General features: G+C 41.7%; 1 protein-coding gene and 1 long non-coding RNA gene across 2 annotated transcripts; both read left to right on the top strand.

The window, feature by feature from the left end:
• The first annotated feature begins 935 nt into the window (after window positions 1–935).
• Window positions 936–27146, top strand: LOC140627394 (uncharacterized). The gene is made up of 3 exons (XR_012026166.1): window positions 936–1195; window positions 3615–3736; window positions 26533–27146. It is a non-coding gene; the product is annotated as an uncharacterized lncRNA (long non-coding RNA).
• On the top strand, window positions 13022–13614 carry LOC140627854 (fatty acid-binding protein, adipocyte-like). The gene has a single exon (XM_072816414.1). The coding sequence runs from the start codon at window positions 13022–13024 to the stop codon at window positions 13571–13573; it is 552 nt and encodes a 183-aa protein (XP_072672515.1). The 3' UTR covers window positions 13574–13614.
• Window positions 27147–27350: the final 204 nt, after the last annotated feature.

Here is a 27350-nt window from a genome sequence, read left to right as displayed (position 1 = left end):
TCAAAGGACCCTGTATAAGTGCTTTACTCCAGTAATAAAATAACAGGTTTTGACTTTGGGGTGCCAAGAATCGTATATTAACAGAGAAATATATGAATTCTGACATAAAGAACACAGGAAACTGGAGTGATCAAGTCTGGAAGAGCTGTGCATGGTATTGTGATTTATATTAAGAAATACTTATTTGGTCTTCCGCTTCATTCTTACCACAGAGCTCCAGAAATCCTTGGAATTTCCTGGGGTAGGAGAATGACAAAGATGCCCTTGTTATGTTAATGAGGTGACTCTGAAGGATGGGGGCTGGTTGCCAGGGGAACCAACCACTTGATTAGAGAATTGAAACTTTCGGTCCCCGCCTCCCACCTCCAGGGAGGAGAGGAGCTGGAAGCTGATCAGTCTCCAATGTCCAGTGATTTTAGTCAATTGTACCTAAGTGATGAATGCTCTATAAAAATGCAAAAAAAATGACGGGATTCAGAGAGCTTCTGGGTTGTTGAACTCATGGAGGCTTGGGGAGGGAGGTTCACCTTTGAAAAGGGCATGACAGCTCTGCACCCTTTCCCCACACCTGGCCCTATGCATCTCCTGAGTTACATCTGCTTATAAAAAAACTGGTGATCCAGTGAGTAACATGTTTCCCTGAGTTCTGTGAGCCACTTTAGCAGATTAATCCAACCCAAGAAGAAGAAGGGTGGTTAGAACCCTGATATTTAATCTTACGTTTATAATACTTAAATATAATAGCAAATGTCACCTGGGCAGTCAGAAGCCCAGGTGACAACCTGGACTTACAATTGGCATCTGAAGTTGGGGAGCAGTCTTGTAGGACTTGGGCCCTTACTGTGTGGGATCTGACCCTATTTCCTGGTAGGTGGTGTCAGAATTGGCTTGAATTGTGGAATAATCAGTCAGTGTTCCAGAACTGTTTGGTGTTGGGTGCAGAAGCCTTACTGAGAAAGGAGGAGTACGTGCAGCTGGGTAACACTCCGCAGCCCCACATCTACACGGCACAAGATGTCCAACACTTAGAGACTTTCATAATGAGCCGTTAGTGAGGCAACCTGTAGTCTTCAGAAACTATTCTAAAAGAGAAGGATATTGATAGGAGGCTCTTTGATCATCTCTTATTATGTGGCCTTTGGAAGCCAATAGAACATCTGTACGTTGGAACGCGTCCTTCTCAGGAGTGTCGGAGGTAATGACATCAGTAGGGATTCATCCTAGCAGAGACTGGACATTGAAGGGCGGGGCTAATTTATCTTAGCTGCTCATGGTTGGGGTAATGATGTAAATAGAACTCAACGTAGATCACATGACTTTTTTGACAGTCAATATGCCGAGAATTAACTACATCCTTCTCCGGGTGTGCCACATGGCAAAACCACAACTTTTCGGCCTAAGACCAATCTAACATTTGATCCAAAATGCAATCCTATTGTTTTTTCACCCATCACAATTGCTCTTTTCTCCTTGGTACAGGCAATAGCAAAGGAGCCAGCTTTGGTTTGTGAGCTCAGACTTACTCTGAGTAGCTGGGGGTTACTGGTAGACAAGTTAGCACAAGCCTTGAGAAGAAGCCTGGTCCCTAAAACTATTCACTTTTAGATACATTTGTGTTTGTTTTTCTTTTCGGGAACAGGAGCAGCGCATGCAAGCTTTACAAGATGATACAAATTTCAGAAAATGTTTATATGTTTGCAAAGATTTCCCAATGGCTGGATGTTTGAAAGGACTGAACAGGCTCCATGGAGTTTACGTACGTAGAAGTTTCATTTAAAGAAAAGAGATAAGGTGAGAGAGAGAGTGAGAATCAGAGAGGAGAGAGATAGAGAGAGAGGGATAAAAGGGGAGACAGACACTCAGACACACAGGAATGGGAGAGACAAACATCAAGCCCCAAGAGACATTCGGGGCACAGGCTCTCGATCTTTACTGTCATATCAACCGTACTCTGTCTCAGAACCCGATCAACACCTGGAGGGGAATCTTGACTTCTCCTTCCCAAGACGCTCTTGGGAAGTTCCCAGGAAGCTTTGACTCTCCTGTGGAACCAAGCGAGGCTATCTACTTGATGAGGCCAGCCACACACCATGGGGATCACCATGGGAATTGTGGGCTTCAATATGCATCACAAATCCCACTACCCTCATCTTGTCCAAAAACCAATAGAAAGACAACAGCTTTTCCACTCCACCTGTAAGTCAAGTAGATCCTCTGTAATTTTTACATCTGTCTGGGGGACAATGCATTCAGGACCTAATTGAGGGAAGAAGATCCATTTATTCATCAAAAACTTGTCTCCATAGATCACATTTTACACTTCGATGCAATGAATGAGGACCTTAGGTCGATAAAACAAACACTGCAAACTTCTGGTACATATTGCTATTATTAACTATATTCACCAGGCTCGATATTAGAGGTTCGGAACATAGTCATCTTAAATTGGAGAGTCAATTATACACCAATAAATCTCTAAAAAACCCCAAACATTTCCATTAAGATTTGAAACTCCCCTACTTATGCACCCTTGTTTCAAATAAGGAGGAGAGTGAGTGGCTTTGTTTGCTAAAACCACTTAATTAGCTGCGACTTAGGGAAATACCATAAATGAACAACAGATACCATCAGTGTGAATTAAAAACAAAAAAATCCAAACACAAGAGGTTTAACTCCTGGGACTATCTCTTTGTTTATCCCCTAAAATAGGCCTGCCCAGGTTAAAGGTCAGATCCCTGCCTCACTGAGAGTTTTGTTCTTTGGGGAAGGGCCTCTGTGTGGTCCCTGAAGTCACACACGTGTAACCACTGGGGTCTACATCAGGGGATGAAGTGGTTACATAAAGAGACTTTCGCCAGACGGGACTATTGTTTTACCACGAGAAATACTGGTTTAGACCAACTCAATTTGCTCATCCCCTCTCTTTTGTGCCAGAAGCTTCAGTATATCCATTGGACAAGCTCTCCAAATAGGTGAGCTGAAAGAAAAAGGCATCTCAAACTTAGTTGACCTCACAGACCAACAGCACCATCTACTCCCTCTTTCCCCCTTGGAAAGTCTCATTTTTGGAAATAGTGACCACATGCAAGAATTCTCAAGCCCATGGAGCTGTAGACACATCCAAGGAGCTTTTGGAAAACCTACATGCCTGTTTGTCAGTCTTGACCTTCTGAAGACCTACAGCACCATCTACTCCCTCTTTTCCCCCTTGGAAAGTATCATTTTTGGAAATAGTGACCACAAGAATTCTCAAGCCCTGTGGAGCTGTAGACACTTCCAAGGAGCTTTTGGAAAACCTACATGCCTGTTTGTCAGTCTTGACCTTCTGAAGTCTGACCTTCTCCTCCAAGGAGATCCATGTGCCCTGGAGTTGCCCCTTCTGGAGGTTGGGGAGGTAGGAGACCTGCAGGCATTTTTTCTCTCCCTGTAAATATATTCATTTCTCAGAATCCCTTAGGTCACAATTACACATGTCGGCGAAAAGCATCACTGTTTGGATCATAGATGTCAAAATAATGCAAGCAGCAGTTCAACCTTACTTTGTCCTTAGATTACACCTAAACGGTTCCTTTTTGTTTTTATCTTTTTTTTTTTTTTTTTAATTTCACATCGAGATGGCTCCCATTAAGTTCTAGCGGACCTCCAAACCCCCTGCCTGTCAAGGCATCAGCCTCCTGTTACAGATGATTTACATGATGGTGGCCAGACAATTTGCAGAAGTCAAGCAATTAATCAGGTAACTAAAAACGTTTTTACCAAAATAGTCAAGTAATTGAAACGTCCCTGAGAAGCCATAATTGATCTACATACTCCTGAGAAAATATCTGGATATTACATTAGCAGGTCACATTTTTTACCCCAAGTTTAAGACCCTGGGATATGTTAGTGCTGAGTTATACTCCTTTCATTAGAACCTCAAAACCTCACCCCTTTCCTTCCTCTCCAGAAAAGGAAGGTAGAAAATTTCAATGAAGTATCAAGACAGGAAGCCATGGTTTCTTTTTTAAAACCAATTACCCTAGCATCTTTTATTGAAGATCCATAGTATCTAATGTAATTTTTCCTGAGGGAGGGATAGAAATCCGAGTTTGCATTTAAAATAAAACAACAATATAGGAGTTCTCGCTGAAAACTAAACACATATGGGTTTATTGATTTTTTTTCAAATTAGGAAATAACACAACTGGGGGTTTCTTAGGGTAAGTAAGTGGGATGGGAGATAGACTTTTCTAAAACTTCAGATGAGCATTCATAGGGGAGCAGGATGGCCCCACACGGCAAGTGAGAATTGTAGGGCCGGCGGGATCAAGGGGGATTGGCGGGATCAAGGGGGATCGGGAGGCACCAACAAAATGGCGGTGGACACCCCCAACCTGTGGCCCCCACCTCAGAACTTTCCCATCACCAGCAGATGGCCAAGACATGTCATCAAGGGAGCCTGGGCCTATGCAGGAAACCTAAACTGTACCTTACCCTGACCCCATATAGGGGCATAAGCAGTTATCGCCCCATACGGACTTCACCAGTAATATGCCCTAATACCTGTCACCCTATACAGACACCCAACTCCTTACCCCTCCCCTCTTAAAAAGCCCCCTTGCCCTCCCCTGCACCTGACTTCCCTGGCCCACAACTTCCCTGCTCGCTCTCTCCCTCCCCTGCGGGCCAGGGAACCTCACTCAAGAACGCATCCCATTAAAAGCTTGCCTCGACCAACTTTGGCCTGGCCTCTCTATTTCCCTACCAACTAGATTAAACCTGACAAGAATATTTTCAGAGTGTCTCATCATAGACAGATGGGCTGCCACAGGTAGATGGGATTAGGTACCTTCTTAATTCTGGAATGTTCTGCACCAGTGGAAGGTCTGTATTGAATGGTACCTGGGACTGCTTAGTCTTTATGTGTGTGTGATCAAGCCCTTTGGCCCAGCTTAAAACACAGACTTACCGCAGGGATGGCTTCAGCGCCCCTATGTTGTCCTTCTTGGGATATCCCTTTCCATGATATTTGTAAAATCAGACAGTTTCTAAAAGCAGTGTCCTAGAGAGCATGCAAACATTCTACATTTAATGCTAGCACTTAGGCCACAGAAGCCAACACAACAGCATCAGGCTATCATGAAAAACGTTACCTCTATGAAACATATTTAAGAAGCGTCCAATGACACCATGAGACTATTTTACAGGATCGTCTAACACCTGTCTATTTGCTGTTTGTACTTGGAGCATCTCTGTTGAACGATGGTCAGGAAAGCAAAGACTGGGGACCAAGAAAATGGAGTTTCGGGAGAGTAGGAAGTGTTCTATGCCTTAAATTCTAGCAGCAGAAAAACCCATGTATAAAAATCACAGAAATGCAGATTACATTCCCCTCCCCACACTAGTGTTCTGAATGACCCATCGGTGTAACGATTCTTGTGTATTTGCCCTCTACAATGTAAATTCTTTTAAGCATTAAAAAAAAAAACAAAAAAAAACACAATTCCAATTATCCCCAAATTGTGTGGAAAAGATGACCCTCTTTTACCTGAATCTACCTCGAATAAATAAGAGACTTTATTATGAAGGACAATGCCTCTTCGTGATTACAGAGAGATCAGTTTGTCCTTTATTCCAGGGTGTTAGCTATCATAATGTCAACGGGAGACTTCACTGCTGAAAAAATAGAATTCATACATTTAAGTCTGTTTTTCTTTTGTCTTTGGGGTGTACACGTCCAGGGACAGGCATATAAAATGTTGTGTTTTGCTTTAAGCAGCAGTAAGGATTGGGGTTCAGGCATGGCTAGACTTTGGCTGTTGGCTGACTGGCACGTTCACATTCATACTCTTAGAATAGCAGCTGCCATGTTTTGTGCTTCTGGCACACAAACTGTAGTATGAAGGGAAACAGGGACCAGGGCAAAACTCTATTGCGGTAGGTGGGCACCACAGTGTGGACGGTGAGCCCTACCCTGCTTCTGAGCTCTTGTCTGAATGCAAGGGACAGACTAACTTGGGTGGGTATTTGAGGAAATCTGGGACTTACATGCAGTCAGAAGAGCCACACATGTAATCGGGGATGGGGCAGATGTGCTCCTTACTGGAAAAATCAGAATAGTCCTTGTCGAGGAGCAGACATGTATTCATGTCGGGTCGCATCTCAGCTGAAGTGCTTCTATGGTCCAGTCATTGTCACTGCCACTGAGCTCACATATGCCATAGGCCGACTGTACATGCCACGATACCCTGCAACATGACTTCACACCTCAGCTACTGTGAGCTGCTCAAGGAAAAACCCTAGTCTTTTTTCTTCTTGGTTTTCCCATCACTTGGCAGAGTCAGAGTACATATGTAGTGTCTTTGTTTTACATGAAGGATGTTTTGGGAAGGTAGGTGCACATGGATGGAAGCAAGACACTCAAGAGTCTAGATTTTCGATACGGAAGATCTTGCATGTGAAAATGACAAGAAATGAGCCTTTTGGTCCCAAAAGCACTGGAAGGGCGGATACCTTTAAGTTTAAACATGAGACCAACGTAGCTAAACTGCCTGTAGGTCATCACTGTGGTGCCTCTTCCGGGAAACCGTCCCTGACTGTTCAAGGCCACGATGGGTGCCATGTTGGGAAAGATCATGGATTAAAAGATCTATGACCCCACGTTGGTTTTGCAATTTTCCAGAAGGAAGACATTGGGGTGGATTCTAGGTACAGTCTGAGTGATCGTGAAGGAGTAAAGTGAGGATGAAAACTTTTCTTTCCATAATGTAACTCTGTGGCCAAAATGAGATGGCATGCAAGGACTGTGGATAGAACAACAGATTTAGGAAATGCATTGTAGTACCTTTATATTTTTGGAATCTTGAGAGGAACAATGGAAACAGCTTTCAACTTCCATTGAGGAACCAATATGGCAGAGAACATTTATTTGCATGTTTTAAGTCTATTTAAATCTACTTTTAAAAAAAATCATCCAACATATTTTTATTTTCAAAACATTTTTAAGCGAAAAATTTGAAAATCAATCAATTAGTTCCCCAAAGGAAGTGGCCACCTCGTATTCTACAGAGACCTCACATCCGGAGACTTCGACTCTGAAATCAGAGGGCCTGTTCAGAGGTCAGTGATATCGGATACAATTTAACTAGAAGCAAGACAAATTTGGAATTTAAAAAAAAAGTAGATTTCTATAGAATATTTTGCATCTGAGCTATTTCTGTACTTTATCTTGTTTTATTACTATTCAAACACTAATGACCTAGCGTTGGCTGAAAGTATCGCAGTAATTTACATGTGTGTTCATATTACATACTTGCAAGTAATTATTTGGAATTGATTTTATACTCACTCATCTTTGGCTTTTTAATCATACAAATATTAAAATAAATTTACTCACAATTCTCCTCATTCAATTCCCCACTTCTTTCACATCACACGCTTCTATCCTGTTCAGATTCTATGATGCTTCCCGAAAGAATGCTATGGTTTTTCTGGCTTGAGATTCAAAAACTAAAAATGGTTAAAAGCCAGAGAAGGGGTAAAAAGGAAAAGGTTAAGACAATACGAGCTCCTCGTAATGCTGCCAGCTGATTATACACGTGGTCCCTGGGAAATGAAAAGGGCACGTCATCAAGGAGACAGTTTGTTTTCTCAAGTCTGTAAAGTAAGCACATTCGTTTTCAGGGCTACAGATGGTCTACGGATGACAAGCTAACTCGATTCTGACCATGAAGTGCTTGCGGTGCCTAGAGGGCATCCCCTGCCCCCCCCAACCCCCGCCAGATCGCTGCCAAGGAGTAGGCAGCAGGGAGCATTCATTGAGGCATCCCCCCATTTTCTTGGCTGGTGTGTTTGTCTTCTTTCGGCTCTCAGAGATTCGACACAAGCCGTGGAATGCATTTTCGGATGGCGGGCGTTAGTTGGGCTGATATTGTAGAATGGAAGACTGATCTGGGAAAAGGTAGAGATTCTAAGCCCAGATGGTGTGGGGAGCAGGGATTGCTGAATGATGCCCTGGAGACTCTTCTGGGCAACCTGCTCGGGGGACTTTGGCAGGTGGGGACACCAGGAAGATAAATTGCATAGGTCTAAGTATCAAAGGCACAGAGGTGAATCGTTCGTTCAGAGAACAGGGAGTACCCTGAACAGGATGCGAGTCTCCTACAGCGGCCAGTGGCCTCTGCCCAGACTGATCTTGAAGAATGCAGGGGGAAGCAAGGAACAAAGCAGCTAAAGCCAGGCAGCCTGCAGCTGGGACTGTCTGAGCAGGTGTCGGCAGCTGTGGGCAGATGCTGGTCGCTGCCTTAGCCGAGGGCAGTCCCACCGGTCTGTGACATTAAACGAAGGGGCAAGATGGACTTCTGCTTTATTTGTCCCCCACTGTGGCCTTGTCTCCTGAGTCAAATAAATGTGGCATGGAAGCTGGAACTTGTGAGAAGCTGAGAAAAACAGGCATTGGGAGGATCCCTCCAGCAGTTGCAAGTGTGTCTCAAACTGCCCATTTGGGGATGAAAAGGGGAAGCATTATGTTGCCACAATCATGTCCTTGCTAAACTTGGCCCCCGATACACCTCGACACCTTTACACACTGTCGGCCCCAAGAGATTGGGAAGCCTACAGCTTTCAGAGACTGTGAGATTCTGAAAACAATTTTTTAGTAGTGCACAGAAAAATGTCCGAAAGACCACGTGGGTGTCAGAGAGACCATTAAAAATACAAGTTTTTTTCCTAAGCCCTTACAGACCATTACAAATATAGACCGTGTATTAACTCATAAGAACGCTCAAGAAATACTAAACATAAAGTATCCTAGAAACCACGCTGTCTGCCTCTTACTCTGTATTGTATTGACATGGGTGGGCGCTAATTTATACATTTAAGAAGGTAGGCAAGACATTCCTGCATATTTAATAAAACATATGAACATACATACATAAATTAAGTGCTGGGTTACAGGAGGTATCGTAAGAAAAATTCCAAAGTATTAACTAGAACTAAATCAAGACGCTATGTTGAAATAAATTGGGGGAATTGACATAAAAAATGGAGGGAATTACATCCTCAAAAATTTAAATTGGAAAGCAGACTATCTCAAAGTGATGATCTACATCCTACATAAAGGTGATAATGAGTAGAGTAGCATAAATCCCAAGGATGTAAAGGGAAAGAGATAACATAAGAGAAGAAATAACCCATAGAGATGATAAAGGTACGATTGGGAAATTCAACACAACCAAGAGTTGTTCTTTGAAAACACAAGGAGTAAAAGATGTGTACCTCTGGCACCACTAAGAGATTAGGAGACAAAATACAAAGAAGTAGTGATATTTGTCAATTATTTCTTAATTAAGGTGCAGAACAATACAAAGGATGAAGGTTTTAAATATAGGAGGGGTCACCGCTACAGATAAAGCAGAGATCATTCACAACTTCATGGACTCTGATGTCCAGAAGGAATGTGACAGCAAAGCTCAAGAATTATTTTTAGGGCTGGCTTACCAAGAGGTAACAAGATTGAAAACTGCATACGTTGAAATCACTACAGCAGTGGTTAAAAGGCTTCCAACAGAGAGAATATCCATAGGCTGTTCAAGAAGTAGATCAGTCCACCTTTATACAAAGAAAAGAAAGAAAGAAAGAAAGAAAGAAAGAAAGAAAGAAAGAAAGAAAGAAAAGAAAAGAAAAGAAAAGAAAAAGAAAAAACAAAGAAACAGAAACAGTGAAAATATAATGACCCCTATGCTACTCGTAAGGCTGATGTGAATTTAACCCTGAAGCTGATAAATAGACAGTGCAGGGAAAAAACTAACCAAACAAGAAATCCACTGTACTTACAAATTTGGCTTTGAAAATCAAAGGGCCATAATTGTGAACATACGTTATCCAAAAAAGTACAAAATAAAAGAGGGTCTTGTGACCTAATTGGGGGTGTCCCTGCGTAGCAGAGATTTATAATTAGAAAATCTGGAAATGCAGTTTATCATGGAGCTGGATTTTGACAAAAAACTATAATCAACTGGATGGAAGGAGAAAAAGCAATGATGGTATTTGAGTGTCCTATCTCAAAAAAGTCTGTAATTAGGAATGAAATGGAATTTACTCTGGGGACTGCAGGAATTTATTGAAATGGCAGAGCACATACCACCTGAAATGGGAAGGCACCGTCTTTGTACGGGGTGGAGAAGAAGATGCATGGCTTGAGATGATTTTTACTAACCCTGCAGAACTTGACAAGTATGAATGAAGCCGCTGACATGAAACATACGTTGGGACGAGGACTGAAACCATCCTTCATGCCTTGTGGGTGGGAAGAGTAAACTGGGGAAGACTCTTTGAAAAACAGGTTAGCCGGACCTAAAGCAGGACGTGGGCAGAGCCTGGAGCCGGGCGTGTGCTGTTCACACAGATGGTAGACATCTAAACTAAAAGTGTGAGCTCCACCAGATGGCAGACGGCCCCGTTTACCCGGATTTGCAAAAGGCAAAGAAAATGAAATGCACATACTCATCGTGAAACAACAGTTCACTTAACGGAAGGAAGAAAATCCTAAACGCGGGATTTTTTTGCGGAGATGTGAAGTTTAACTCAAGATGGGGAGACATGTTCGGGAGGAGGTTGTTCAAGAAATTAATCTTCGTCACGATCCTCGGTTTTGTTTGGTGTGGTGGGCTGTGGATGCTTACATCATCTAGGCAAATAAGTAGAAAGAATGGGCCAGCAAGGAGCGCGCGTGAGCCGGGTATTTGGATTAACCAACTGGTGCCCACCTGGGTGCCTATATAAACCAAATATAATTTAACGGTTTGTAGGGCGACTTTGTGGAGGGGGGAGAAATATCATAGACCATAGGGCCGCCCTGGTGGCTCAGTGGTTTAGCACCACCTTCAGCCCAGGGTGTGATCCTGGGGACCCGGGATCGAGTCCCACGAGGGGATCCCTGCATGGAGCCTGCTTCCCCCTCTGCCTGTGTCTCTGCCTTTCTCTATGTGTCCCTCATGAATAAATAAATAAAATCTTTAAAAAATATATCATAGACCATAGAAGTGCAGAGATAACCACAGCACGATACACGTAGGGGTCCCTAAGCACCCTTCAATGGTGTGTGTATGTGTGCACACCTGCATACACCGCAAGAGCTCAACCCTCAAGTCCATGTGTATTTGGGGGAAAAAAAAAAGAGAAATTGAAGGTAACTGATATACAATAGGATGTTGCTTCCCTGAAAACGATTTTCTGGGAACCATATTGCAGATTCTTGATGCTGCATTTTCTTTATTGTGTTGAGCAGAAAGGATGAATGGTTGGACTTCAGCAATATAGACCCTTCCCACGACAACAGAAACATGTAGGGGGCCGAGAGCGTTTTCCGGTCAGTGCTGAACGCATTTACATGGCGAAACACGCCTGCTCAAATGAGATCCTTGGAAATGAAAAAATAGAATAAAATAGAATAAAATAAAATGCAATAAAATAAAATAAAATAAAGATTGATCAACCAGAAAAGCCTTAGGGAAAAAAACATTCTGAACCCACACTTTATTGACAATGTATTAAACTTGGATGTTGGTGAATATTTTCTGAATTTGGTCTTTCCAAAATAATATGCACCTCGGGCTTGTAAAACGGAAACTAGCACAGGATATGAATTTCCCTGGTTTCCAGGGGTTTACTTTCGTACAGGAAGAGATGATTAAAAACTCAAAGATGATTTAATTTAATTAGTAGCCTACTTAGCAATTAGAAAACTCTTTGACCAACATTGTATAAACTGTTTTTTCCCATATTTTAGCACAGATATTTTATTTATTATTATTATTTATTTTTCCCATATTTTAGCACAGATTATTTTTTTTCAAGATTTTATTTATTTACTTACTTATTTATTTAATTCATGGGAGACACAGAGAGAGAGAGGCAGACACACAAGCTGAGGGAGAAGCAGGCTTCCTGCGGGGAACTCGATGCGGGGCTTGATCCCAGGACCCCGGGGTCATGCCCTGAGCCAAAGGCAGATACCCAACCACTGAGCCACAGATATTTTAAAATGTGGCAGGTAGTAAGAAAAACAAAAGGTGAATCAAGTACGTGTCAAATCAAAGCAGCTAATAGACGTCAGTGAAAAAAATTCAACAGAAATATCTTTGTACCAAGTCTAGGAAACACCTTTTCCTTGATGCCTCAGCTGGGAGTAAAAGGTCTACTCACAGGGATTGCAAGTGAAACAATTAAGTAGAAAGCTGCAGTTAAGCCTCTGGACGTTTACTTATTTTTATTTTTCAGTAATCTTGAAAGCCTCTGGATATTTGTAAAGGTACTGATGTTGGTTGCAAAACCAACGCCAGCCTGGCTCACTTCACGCGGGACACTTGTACCGCCAGCCCTCAGCGAGCTGAAGAAGGTACAAAACGTAGCATTTGACTTGTGACAACACTTTTTTCCCCCTGAATGCTGACCATGGAAGACTTGTCATTTGAGTTCTGACTTTTTTTTCCCCCAAACATAGCGTTCCCCACAGCATCAGGGGAGCTCGATGAAATTGGCTCTTTGTTCCATTCCAAGGGAATTAGCAGCTCCAAGATGGTGTGCAGGAAGAGGAGGCTCTGGAGATTTATAATGTCAACAAGTGCCCCACGTGAACTGGATGCCGAGGGTAGATAGTTCACACCCAGTGCAACAGGCCCAGGCCAGTGCTCACACATCTGGGACACTCAACAGCTGGCTCCCAATATTCCCTGGGTATGGCTCAACCTGCAGTTGAGTTGGGCGTGAAGAATGGAGGCCATGGCGAGAAAGAGAGTCAGCGGTAGCAACACATGAGATAGAATTGAGGGTGTTCTAGATTTCAATACAAAGTTTACTTAATTCCTCTTCACCCCCATGCTTACGGCAAATTTTGAAATTCGGTGAACTGTATCTCTATCATTATTCATGAGGTCATGAGTCCCCCCACCCCACACCATGCCCCACAACCAGGAGCTGGGTTCCAGCAAGTGAGTGGCACATGGAGTGATTTCAAAGATGCCGAATGTTCTCCAGGACGGAGATGCCTTCTCGGAAATTAGAAGGTCGATTCCTAAGATCACATGATCTGGGCATCTTTAAAAGGAAGTTATCTGGGCTCCAGAAGGTCATAACACCTTACAGACAACGACAGCTTTTTTTTCACATCTTGAAGATAATCCTAAAAGCTCATAAAACGTGTGATGCTTTTGTGGGTACCTGGAAGCTTAGCTCCAGTGAAAACTTTGATGATTACATGAAAGAAGTGGGAGTGGGCTTCGCCACCAGGAAAGTGGCTGGCATGGCCAAACCCAACAGGATCATCAGTGTAAACGGGGATGTGATCACCATTAAATCGGAAAGCACCTTTAAAAATACAGAGATTTCCTTCAAACTGGGCCAGGAATTTGATGAAGTTACTGCGGATTACAGAAACGTAAAGAGCATCATAACCTTAGATGGAGGTGTCCTGGTACAGGTGCAGAAGTGGGACGGAGAATCAACTACCATAAAGAGAAAACAAGTGGATGATAAACTGGTGGTGGAATGTATCAGGAAAGGCGTCACTTCTACCAGAATTTATGAGAGAGCATAATCCAAGGGACATTGAGCTGAAGTTTGCATTGAACTCTACAACATTCTTTTTTTTTTTTATAACTCTTTTTTTTTAATTTTTTATTTATTTATGATAGTCACAGAGAGAGAGAGAGAGAGAGAGAGAGAGGCAGAGGGAGAAGCAGGCTCCATGCACCGGGAGCCTGACATGGGATTCGATCCCGGGTCTCCAGGATCGCGCCCTGGGCCAAAGGCAGGCGCTAAACCGCTGCGCCACCCAGGGATCCCCTCTACAACATTCTGTTGGACATATTGTCCAGACATGTATTGTTATTTTCTACTAATTAACAAGCAACCGATTTCCCCCAAATGATCTTATTCAATGTGGATATGTTTGTTAAATAAAACCTTTTAGATATAGAAAAAAAAAAAATTAGAAAGTCCTCGCTCATGGAGACACGTCCCCAGCACAGGAGGATCCACAGAGGTGCCAGCCTCTGGCAAGCCTGATCAGCCTCCACTGAGTCACTGGCATTCAAATAGATGCATTTGCCTGTCCGGAGGCTTCGGACAGAGGTCATTGCCACATACTATGCATATTCTCTCTAGGAGGGGACATTTCACTCAGTCCACGATTCTTATTTTGTCATTAGCAAATGTCTGACATTGTTCACGAGCCCATCTTAATATCCATTTTTGTGTGTGGCCTTCTGTTTGGCACACGGAGAAGAGAATATTGAATGCTGTTTTACAGCAGATGAACTAATCTGATAGAGTTTCCTTGCTTTGGAGGTGCCAAGTTTTATTGTTTTTCAATTCAATTTTGTACAGAAAGTAATTCTGTCTGTAGCTTTAGGAGCTAAGATATCTGCCAGGACATACACACACACACACACAAAAATCCACCATATTTGAGGGGAATTTGGGGAAGAATATGAAAGACCAAGCAACCAACTGGGAGATATTCTGCGATATTATTATTTGAAGATGTAAAGCTATCCCCTGAGCACACCCCAACTAGTCAAGATAGCAACTTAGATAATGGATTTGATAGAATCAATAACCCATAACCGCGTTTCTCCCGGACAACTGAATTTTTGGTTTGAGTCTTCAGCACCTAACACAGTATCATTGAAATTCCTGGATGGATGAATGCGTGAGTCTATTTCAGGTTGTTACCACCGTCCTATTATTTTTTTGATTATTGAGTACACAATACCTGACATACGGTGCTTTTTTTTTTTTTTTTTTTTTTTTTTTTTTTTTTTGTGCATTTGAAATCTGAAATGAGCTCTAAAGTAAAGCTCAAGGACGTTGTCAACTTGTTTGTTGGTGTTGGTTGGATCTTCCGGGAAGCACAGGTTGGGGTAAACATAGAAGTGCCAGCGGTTAATTGGGGGTAAGAATATGATACACAGGAGATGCGCATAAAAGGCAAGGGGTAGAAGGAGAAGCAGAATCGAACAACGGGAGCTGCAGACAAACATGGCACCACCAACACAGAGAGAGGATCTGAAGCACAGTTTGCCTATTAACCGAGTCCCACATGGGAAGAAATGGTGAGAACCCTCTCTTGCTCCGGTGTAACTGGAGCTTGACCCTAAAGGCATGGAAGCTGCAGCTCTCGGGCCTTGTACTCTTTGCAACCAAAATCCCAAGTCACACAGGGAGGTCTGAATGGTCTCTTAGGCCATCACACCTATGGGACTAGCAGAAAAAGAGCAGAAAGGAGCAGGATTCAGCCCTTAAAACTCCAGGAGACTGCAAAGAAAGTTGCAAATAATGAGATTTTAGTGCCCGTGCAAGCCATTGTGTCAGGTGTCCACTCTGAGCAACTTGCAGTACGAGGCAAGATGCAAGCGGCTCTACTGAGAATCAAAGGTTGCTGGGAAGAAGAATCAGAAGATTTTACACTAGAATCTCAAGTACCGCAACCACGAGCTAGCTCGGACATCTGTGTTTCTGCAACTGACCTGCCGGGAAGAATCACAGGAGCAGAGGGTAAAAATACCACCTCCGGATATCCTGAGGAGTCCTCAGCGGGGAGGTGTGAGACACAGAGCACTTGAGGACCAAAGCCTTGAACCTCACAGGACTGCTGTTCACGGCAACCACCTTGCTCTGAGCATCCCAACTACTTCCAGCTCCCAGAATAGGCTTCTTAGATTCCATGTGCAGGATGCTCCTGTCCTGTAGAGCTATGGGGCGTAAGGCCTTCTATCTGCGCTTTTTCTCTTCGTTCCTTGAAGAACAGCTAATAAATATCAAATCTCTGTTCAGAAGTATCTGACAATGGACATATCCATCCAGGAAAGCTCTGCCACACATCAGAAAAAATTACACATCAGAAAAAATTACATCAGTAATTTACGTGTATGCATTGCCAAAATGCTAAAAGCTTAGGATTATGAAAACCTTTTGCTACGGGAAAAAAAAAAATGTCTACTTTTTAAGCAAGATTTTACTGTTTCCTCAGAAGTCCCAATGAATGCTCAATATTATCAGAAGCCTTCTCTATTTTCACAAGTCAATAATGATCTAGGATGAAATAATGTAATTCAAATCAAAAAGGGGTTTTCAAGGGGCACCTGGGTGGCTCAGTGGTTGAGTGTCTGCCTTCAGCTCAGGACTTCTCTCTCTGCCTGTGTCTCTGCATCCTCATGAATAAGTAAACAAAATCTTTAAAAAGAAAAAGGGTCTTCAGTGAGTTCTAGACAACTTATTTGAGGTGGTGGAACTTGGAACAGGTTGAGAGGGTGAGAATGGGGGGTTGCATACTTTATCGTTTACAACGGTAAAAATAACCAACATGAAAATCCTCAAAAATGTAGACTTCTCATGTTCCTTGTGCCTCTGAAGTGCAGCTACACATCAAAGCTTGTGGGTAGTGCACAAGGGAGATTGGCAATGTAGCATTTAAAAAACCAGCTAAATGCCTAAAATTGCAAATCAGATGTCTGTAGGCATATCTTATTGTACATCCATTTCTGTTTGTGATCAAATAAGCATTAGGATCCAAGCAAAATAAATTAGTAATTCTGAGCAGAAAATGAGGTTTGATTTATGACCTGAACATCTCACTTGGCAATAGCCTGAAACACTTGTAACATTCCTTAAAACTGAAATTGACCCTCTTTTCTCAAAGAGCGTAATTTGAAACACCTTACAACCAATTATTCCCAAATTAAATTATTTAAAATGTACACAAGACAAGGTGCATTGGTTAATATGTACCCGGATCATTTGCTAATGAAGAGTGAAACAATTTCTGAAGGTGTTTATAGAATGACCAGTATTTATTCAACAGAAATCTAATGAATTGAGGGTAAAAGCAAGTGCTATAGTGTGTCTTTCAATCTGGTTTTGTTTGCTTGTTTTTAATTATTAATGAGGCTCACAGTATTGTAGATGAATGTTGACAGACACAGTTAAGATGTGACTAGGTACAAAGGAGTTGTCTTGAAAATGTACTGGAAGCAAAAAAAAAAAAACAAGACTTGCTTTATATTCCTTTTTTATGTTTTCTAAGCACTATTAATATTTCTGGGTCCTCTGTTTTAATCACTTTCAAAAAACCTGTTGATTTTAGGGTACCTGAGTGACTCAGTGGTTGAACATCTGCCTTTGGCTTGAGTCATGAGCCCAGGAGTCCCACATCGGGCTCCCTATAGGGAGACACTGATTCTCCCTCTGCCTGTGTCTCTGCCTCTCTCTGTGTGTCTGTCATGAATAAATAAATAAAATCTGTTGATCTCTTCAATGGAACAGCCATAATCTGCTGCCATCTTAATCTGAGTTGGAAAAGGGAGCCTGCCATGTTGTGTCCATGTGTCCTTCAATGTCCTGAAGAAAGAACCAACCTATGTGGTCCCACATGGGAAGATGGGTGCTCACGTGGAAACCATCATGGTGGGGGCCACTTCAGAAGACTTGCCTTCTACTTGCCTCTACTCCAATATGCTTTCTGCTCCCCGAGTCCAACGGAACTCATTTCAAGAAATTAGTGACAAAACCAATTCCATTGTGTACTCCGGAAATTACTTAAGAATATTCCTCAAAGAGAAACTACTCCTTTCTTTGCTGTAAAGCATTCTTGACATCTTGATTTGGTTTGAAATTTCTCTTTATCCATAGCTGGGTGTGTGTGTGTGTGTGTGTGTGTGTATGCGGTGTGTTTTTCTACTTCCTCTTCCCCAGTCAAAAACACCAAAAAAATTCTACTTGGAGAACAAATCCATTACAGAAACTTGAGAGTCTCCGTTTTAGAAGTGGGACTCGGAATCATCATGAAAGACAAGAAAAAACATATCCCTAAAGGTTGCTGGAACAAACCACATAACGTTTTCTTATTTATTTAATTTTTTATTTACTTACTATTTCTTTCTTTCTTTCTTTCTTTCTTTCTTTCTTTCTTTCTTTCTTTCTTTCTTTATTTTAGCATGTTAGATTTTCAATGACTAGTATTTTCAGAAAAATACGCTTTGGATTTCAAGGGGTGCTTTCATCATAACATTGAAACCTGTGGGGATCCCTGGGCGGCGCAGCGGTTTAGCGCCTGCCTTTGGCCCAGGGCGCGGTCCTGGAGACCCGGGATCAAATCCCACGTCGGGCTCCGGGTGCATGGAGCCTGCTTCTGTCTCTGCCTCTCTCTCTCTCTCTCTGTGGGACTATCATAAATAAATAAAAATTAAAAAAAAAAAAAAGAAACCTGTGGGCTGGATGCAATATTAACAGAATGGACTTTGTGAGTAATATTGCCATCTGTCGAGAAGCCCCAAGAGATGAGCGGCTCTGTTCTCATACAAAGTACTGCTTTTAGAGCCCCTGACTTTATAGGATCTGTTTATATTTATGCAGAATTGAGGGGATTCACCCTCTCAGATGTCCTTCCTACAGTTCCCGAGAAGTAGGCATGAAAGGTCCACTTGGGAACATCAGCTAGTGAGGTCTCTGGTTCTGCAAATACCAATTTATACCAATTTTCTGGTTTTCACCCACCCAACGTATGGCCATGGAGATCCTCAATGGTTTGGTTACAGAGGAGAGATTGTGAACGTTAACGTTGATATTTGTGAAAGAGACTATTTTATACAAAATCCTTTATGAAAGAAGAGAGACATATGAGGGATGATATCAGCAAGCAGACTGTACCTCAATCTAGGAGACAATAAATGGAAGGACAGATTGCACCGTGGTCCCTATAGACGGAAACTCTTGGTTTATGCCTGTGAAGATACCTGGCTGGAACAGATTGTTTTCCCCCTCATAAAATCTGCCTGTGTTTGTGTTTATGTCGGTGACCTGTTGTTCTTTTGGGTGAACACCTACGCCTTTACACCAGTTTAACGGTGGTTGTTGTGGTCCAGTAAACGCACGTAGATGAGTCAGACAGAAAACTCTGAATGACCCAGTAATTTGGCGCTCTGAGAAATGCATATTGCTCATTGGATTTAACCTTCATGGAGGGAACCTCGAGAGTTCAGGCAAAGAAAAGGAACTTGCACTTGGTAATATATTAGTTAACATGAACTGAAAGATTTTTTAAAGGTACTTTGTGGCACTTTTCTGTCATTAATGAGCTCTCCACAGAAAGTAAACCCTGGCTGGCCCAAAGGGCTGTCCATCTGGATGACACTACCAGCTTTAGAGGCAAATGTGAGGATTATATTAAAATATGTGGAGTTGGATTATGTCCAAGTAGGACTGCACTTGTCCTCATTTTCTGGAGGAAGACTGAAACTGAAGAACTGGTTGATGCACATGCCCAGAGGTATGAAAAATACATAAATGCAAGCATGTGCATTTGCACATAGCGATATTTGTGGTCAATATGGGGATGTCTCAGAAGACCAGACACAAGGGTCACCTGTAAGACAAGACAGGAAGCAGGGTAAACATTGGAGGAGGCACCACAGTGCAACGTGCTGCAGGAAGTCCTACAGAGTAAAGGAACAGGGCAGCACTCAGTTATATAAAATAACAGAGAAGATAAAATGTTAGCTGTGGGGACTTGAGCTATTACCCAGGAGGAGAATCTGGGGTCAGAGATCTCCAATCAAACTCACTCCCTTGCATGAGCTGGATTAGGTCAGCAGCCCTGGAAAGGGTTGCTTCCCAACGAGATCAGTGAGCATGGAAACTTGATTTGGAAACTTGGCAGCAGCTAAGAGAAGCAAAGAGTCTGGAGGACGGCATCAATCCCCACAGCCAGGGAAAACCATATAAAACCTATCAAGAGCTAAATGCACATCCCTTCCCAGTAGAGAAAACAAGGGCTCTATCAGATAAGTCACAGAATCTCAACTAAATAGACATATGTGTGCTGCACCCTCAACTAACAAAATGAAAGAGAAAGTGTAAAGGATAGGGAAGATGCCTCTTTTTTTTTTTTTTTTTTTTTTTGGAAGATGCCTCTTGAAGCAGTTTTAGGAAATTTAGTATACGGAAGCTTGTTCCCCACTTTAACAAAGTAGTGAATTCTTAATCTAGGAGATGGCAAACGTTTTCTGTAAAGTGTCAGACAGGAAATATAATGACTTTGCCACCATATGGTGTCTGTTACAATTATTCAACTCTGCCTTTGTTGCATGAAGGCAGCCACAGACAATACGTAAAAGAATGGGCATGGCTGTGTGCCAATAAAACTTTATTTACAAGGACATCAAGGGGGCCAGAATTGATCTATGGGCTATAATTTGCTGGCACAGGTTTCCCATGCTACCTAGCATAAGCACCTCTTGGGAGATTAGGAACTCAGCCCCAAGACCTGTGGAAAGGGAAGCTGTATCTGTTTTTGTTTGTTTCCTAGGGTTTTTTTTTTTTTTTGAATTTTTGATTTTTAAATCTGTATTGATTGATTGATTGATTGGTGAGTGAAAGTATAGAAGTTTATGAAGTAAGGATACAGAGAAAGCTCTCAGGAGTGAGAGGGGTCCCGACAGGGTGGCCACTAAGGGCCTGTAGGGTTGGAATTTTATCGGGTTTGTTTTTTTTTATAGAGAGAGCACAAGTAGGTGGGAGGGGCAGAGGGAAAAGGAGAGAGATAATCTTAAGCAGACTCCATGCTCACCATAGAGCCCAATGTAGGGTTTTACCTCACTACCCTGAGATCATGACATGAGCAGAAATGAGGAGTTAGACACTCCATTGACTGAGCCACCCAGGGGCCCCTAAGAGAAACTATATTTGTAAGAAGATGCACAAGCAAATATTATAGAATGCATTTCAGACTGCTCTGATTTGCTGGGACAGCTTATAAGATTCAGGGGATGTAAAGTGACAATAGACACATGCCCCCCACACATAGATACACACACACACACACACACACACACACACAGGTTTTTTGTTGTTGTTGTTGTTTTTTGTTTTTTTTTTGTTTTGTTTTGTTTTTTTTTACTCACAGTGTTTGAAAAGCACTGCTTCAACACTTGGTCATTAATGGTATTACTTTTTAACAATACCAGTAATTCCCTAGTCAGAAGAAATATATTCATTGTTGATACGACATGAAAAATTGTTATGAAAGGCCCCAAGGGGAGAAAAACAAATGGACTCCATAAGGAAACAACAGTAAAAGGATGTAAAAAAGAAGAATCCCTGTTGTCTCCAGTCTGTGTGTCAATAGCGAGTGAGGACTGACAGCCAGGGCCGTCCTTCCAGACCTGCCATGAATGAACCATCTTCTGTGTCAGGACAACATCACCACTGGGGTTATTTGTGCTGCCAGGCTCCCACCGCTCTTGGATCGGAAGCAAAGAGGGGAAGGCTGCATACAGGAATTGGTAACAACCATCCATAAGAAGCCCCAGAAGTAGGACAGGGTGGGGCGGGGTGGGGGGAGTCGGCCCCAGAGTATCTGGGAGGAACCCTAGCCACTCAAGGAGGTGAAGAGCCAAACTCAATGTCTCCAAAGGGCAGGATCAATGAGCAGAGAAAACTCATTCTGGGGAAGCCGCACTTGCAGGTCTGACCCCAAAGAACTGTGAAGCCTTAGTGGGAAAATGCAGCACTCTCCCTGCTCGTGCGTGGATGGTGAATGGCTGAGAGCTACAGAGAGATACAGATGTAGGGCTTAGATATAGATACATGGGTCATAGAACTATATAAATGTAGATGCAAGCAGTAGAGATACAGGGACATACACGCAGGTGACGTGTAGATATAAATGTGCAGTAGATTTAGCTGTAGATGGTAGAGACGCACTCAACGCACACGGATGTTAGATGTACACATACATCTCTACGGTTGGGTCTACACCTACTCCCGTTTCAAACTCTGTAGCTCTACTGCTACCTTGGACTGGAGCTACCTACAGAGAACTCACTCTCATGCAACTTCACACTTGGCCTTCTTCAGGTGCACCAGAATGTTCTACTGACACGATTAACCACAACACACCTAATCGCTGGCTCTGAAACACTCCCTGCTCTGCATAACCCAGATAAGAAACCAGTTGCAAGACTCACGGTTAAAAGGGAAACTGCACCTCTTACCATACATTTTTGTGACTCTTGTTTATAGAACTTATGGATCAGGGTAGCCCAGGGGGCTCAGCGGTTTAGCGCCGCCTTCAGCCCAGGGCATGATCCTGGAGACCTGGGATCAGGTCCTGCATCGGGGTCCCTGCATAGAGCATGCTTCTCCCTCTGCCTGTGTCTCTGTCTCTCTCTCCCTCTCTCTGTGTGCATCTCTCGTGAATGAATAAATTAAATAACTCAATGGATCAGAACTTAAGTTGCACATCTCCAGACACTGAGCCAGAAAAGGAAGAAATGGTGCATCGTGGAAAATATAAACAGCTAACGTGATCATACTCACGGAGTAAGCTGTATTCCATGTGGCGTGTTTAGACACATGTGCCTTCTCCTTCCGTGTCAAAAGTTTTGTTCCTGTGTACTTGAAAATGTTTTCTTCTCTTGTCATGTTTGGGAATCAGTTCCATCTGCATGGCTGCTTACTTCTTAGAAGAGGAGACAAAGAGGAATCTTCAGGAAACATTGAGAATATAAAGGGTAGACCGTCTGGTTACGCAATGTAATCTAGAAGGATGCAGATGCAGGAGGAATCATTGCAAGTGTCATTGTGGCTCCAATATGGGAGTTCAGGATGTTGATACGCATACTCACACACACAAAATGTCATAATCCTACACATTCCGTGTACCTAGGACAACTGAGCAACCACAGCCGTGCAATGAACAAAGAGCCGCCTACCTGAATACCATCACCCATCTGACGAGTGAAATTTCCACGAAGAAAAAAAAAAATCACTGTTCTTCTCTCTTGACGATTTCTAGCAAAACTAATGAACCTTATTCAGCCAACACAGCAAACAGCAAAACGAAAAATACAGAAACTTGGTGGTATATCCCCATCAATCTTGGTTTACCATTACACGCCAAAATATACCAAAATACCTAACAAATGAGACTTAATGAGCGCCTCTCTGCAAATAACCTCAATCTTGTGTTTAAGTCAAAAATATGGTGAAGATAGAAGGTATTATTATGGAATAGAAGAATTAAGACCATAATTTTGCCCTTAAATAAGTGCATTGAACAGGGAATGTATTCAAGTGTCTAGAACGGTCTCAAATCGAACCTCTGCATACACATCACTTAACGTTCTCATCATCAATTTCTGTTCATTTTCCCAAAAATCCCTTGCTTCTCCGTGCTTCTCTCTGAGCAACTACCAAAAATGTCATTGATGTTTTCAACAATTAGCCTGTTGTCTTGGGACAAGACACAGCAACTACATTATAGGACCTTGTAGCTATGTGATTATTTCCCCTCTGAGATTCCAAGTAAGCACAATTAGCAAAGTCGGCTTGCCAGCTGTCAATGCAGAGTGGAGGAAGCGGGTGTGAGACGTTCCCATTTGCTAACTTAGCAAAAAAGAAGGGGGATGATGGGTCACAGTAGCACCTCGTCGCATGTTCAAGAAATTCCTCAAGCACAGACTGATGGGTACAGCCATAGGTGAGCTTTACTCTGCCTTACATTTTAACCATCTTTGTGCTTCTCTTGGGTTCCCCCAAATCTCTCAGAACTCACCAATTTCCAATACGGTCCACTATTCATTGACTGAGAACCTGCCAGCTGAATGCCGGATTAGGTAATTTGCAATAAAGTATATTAACCTAAGGATTTGCACATTCAAGAATTAGTTGCCTATTAACACAGCATAATCCCTTAAGACTAAATACCAATAGTTAAAGTTCAGGTAAATGTGCTTGAAAGATTTTGAGGCATGATCTTGAGGTATGTTAAAATGTTAAAAAAAAAGAAAAAAAAAACCCTTAGCCTTACTTTAGAGAATCAATTCAAGTTCCAATCAATGTTTGATTAAATCTGCATGCACGTTTAAATGCTAGTTGTGGAAAGAAATAGATCAATGTGGAATAATTTTACAGTGATTATTTTTATTTAAATATATGTAATAGATCTCTACACAAATTATATCTAAGACTTATGTGTTACTCGTACAATTTAATTCAGAACATCTGAACAGAATATGGATGGTGATGAAAATTTAAGGAAAGGGGGAATTCCTGGTTTCTTATCAAAATCAAGTTTTGAACCAACAAGCTTCAGAGGCAATCTCTAAAATTCCTGCGTTATGAAAAAAAAGAGAGAAAGAAAAGAGAGAAAAAAGAACCCACCTACATGGTAATAATAAGCCAAAAGAGCTTGCATATGGAATAAAATTTTACTATAAAATAGCATCAGTTATTAATAGCATTTTGTGTATTCTAAATGAAAACAATGTATTTTTCAAGAGGAGATGCTACAGGTAGATATCGGTAATGTTCTCTGGCAGATCAAAACGTTTGCTAGCAATATACAGAAACAGGTACGAAATGGACACTTTTAACACATTTTGCTGCATTTATGTCTCATGTAATGGATGCTATTTTACACCCCACCTTATCGGGGTGTTGGAGTTTAATTCAACTGGGTCCTGACCATCCATAAGTAAGTGATGTTAGGAACGTTCCTCAGTCTCTCGGAGTCTATTTCCCCATATATATAAAAAAAGAAATAAACTAAATTTGATCAATATGTGCAACACAGAGCTCAGCTGCAAGGATTTTATCTGGTCAAAAGAGGAAAAGAACAAAGAGTATAAGATATATCCTGTCTTGTAAATGGGTCACCACTAAAACTCCAACCTTGCCTGTCATGAGGATCCCCTGGCCTTTCTTGAAATCTGTCATATGAAGAGTGGTTCCAGACAACACTCAGACAACAAGCTGGACAAGCCAAGGAGGTGATTTGGTGTTTTTTCCCTAGAGAGATGTCCATAAGGGTTGGAGTCAAGTCAATATTCTTTTCGATTTTCTAGGAGGCAAGACTTCCTAGGCTCTTGCCAGCAGACCCCCTGAACCTCCTTGGTATGGGGAGTAAAGCAGATTCCTTTAATGTGTTGGGGATGACATGTAACTCAACAGTGACAAATCAATGGTAGATGGGTGGATGGATAGGTAGATAATAGATGACAGGTAGATGGTAGATAAGATGACTGACAGATGATATAGTTGGTGGGTGAGGGTACATGATAGATAGATAGATAGATAGATAGATAGATAGATAGATAGATATAGATAGATTTAGATAGATAGATAATTGATAGATGATAGATAATTGATAAATGATAGATTGATAGAAGGATAGATAGAGGATTGATAGATGATAGATAGATAGATAGATAGATAGATAGATAGATAGATAGATAGAATGGATGCATACATAGGATAGATGGAGAGACGGATAGATAGATGATGGGTGGATGGATGGTTGGATGGATGGATAACAGACAGAAATATAGTTTGTTGATGATACATGATAAATACATAGATAATAGGTAATAGATTATAGGTGGAAGGTAGGTAGTAGGTAGTTATGAACAGATGATTGACAGATGATAGATTAGTTAAATAGATGAGAGAGAAGGAGAATATACCAAGTCAGACATGAAAATTTAGTGTACAAAGTAATATGAGGTGACACCTCAAGTGAGGTGTACATACAGTAACCGCCCCTTTTTAAAACGTAACATCCTGTTAACTGTGTAATTCGGGGTAATGTCTGTCAAGACATAAGCCTGCTCACAAATTCCTCCATGTTTTTGCAGCCAACCCTTCCATGTTACTCCTGTCCCCAAGCCAACACAGATCCATGTGCTGCACTCGCATTGGTCTTCTCCACAATTTCATGTAAATGCCGCCACGCGTGTAGGTAGACGTTCGTGCCTGACTTTGTTCACATGGCCTCGTTTCTGAAATTCATCTCTGTTGTTGCATTTTATTAGCTATGTTCCCTTTGATTGATGAATCCTATTTATTGTATAAGTGGATAAACAACACTTGTAGGTGCATTCAGTAGGTGATGAACGTATGGCTTGCTTCCATTTTTTTTTTTTCCAATTTTGAATGAAAATGCTATAAATTCATGTGCACGTCTCAGACAGACATGTGTTCACCTCTCTGGTAGATACCTACGACTGACTTTTGCAGGGTTATGTGATTAGTTTATGTTCACATTTGATTAACAGTCTCACTGCTTTCCAAATGGGTAAAATAGATTATGAAGAGTCAATTTCTAGAAATTTGTATTTTTAACACTCGATTACAAATGCTAGCAAATGATGGTGTTACTATTAAGGTTTTGCTGGTCTAAGGAAAAAATTCTATGTATTTATTTTTAAGTTAGAATTTTACTACCTGATGGTTTAAATGTTCTTTTTATATGCACAACACATGGTTAGTCAAATGGTTAATCTAAGAATAAGTGTACAGAAACATCTAATTTCCCCCAGGACCACAGAATTCCTTTAGAATATTTGATTCCGGGTGCAGAGACTATTACTGCAAACCTACATCTCCAATAGATGGCTTATCCTAATTTACCACCTTATTATCTGTAAAAATGCAGCATATATTGAACAGACATTTTGAAGACAGATGGCTTTTAAAATTTATCCTATTTGATTTTAGATCACAGCATGTGTGTCAAAAGAACACAAACTCAGTAATCATCACCTCTGGAGTTACTTTCTCTATTCCAAGCCCTTGGAGTGCGTAATAAATAATTTTGAAGAACGGATGACTAATTTTCCATGCATCAATTTCCTTTTCTACAATTTTTCTCCACGATGTTCTGATTCTTTTCCATTCATCACGATAGCGAACAAGACTCTCACTGATGGCTGTAAACCACTGAGCAGAGACACAGTTTGTGTAGAAGATAATTTTTTGTAAAGGTGTCAGTTTGCTCTGGAAGATGATTTAAAATGAAGAACAATTTTTTTTATGAATGTATGCCTTTGCAGAAGGCAGAGTTCACTGTTCTTCAAAATGATTCATTGATGAGACTCATTATGTACCTTGTAGTACGACATCTTCATGGAGTATCAATTTACGGGGGGAGTGTTTGATGATAGATGATTGTCTAACGAGGCGCATTGAAAGCATGTTAAGTCCAAACTTACTACGCTTTGTAAGTATTTGTTGATTCTACTTAACACTGCCCATATAGTTACCCGCTTTCAGAGGCAGCCAAAAATATCCAGATAAATAATTACATGTTTAAGCACAACAGTTAACATGGATTCGAGTGTCGATCTTTGCCCTCGGATGAAATTCCATCCAACGTTTCACGACGCTACCAAAAGTGACCCTCGTGATGCTCTCCCTTTTGTAAGGTGGATGATGTTGTGTTTATCATTCCTGATTGAACAAATTAAACCTAATTGGGTCTTCTTCAGTCGCGAATGATTACTTTGAGCTTTCTACAGGAGCTTCTTTTTCCCTGC

This window comes from Canis lupus, chromosome X, assembly GCF_048164855.1.
Source record: "Canis lupus baileyi chromosome X, mCanLup2.hap1, whole genome shotgun sequence".
NCBI lineage: Eukaryota > Metazoa > Chordata > Mammalia > Carnivora > Canidae > Canis > Canis lupus.
This window is presented reverse-complemented; position numbering and strand designations above follow the sequence as displayed.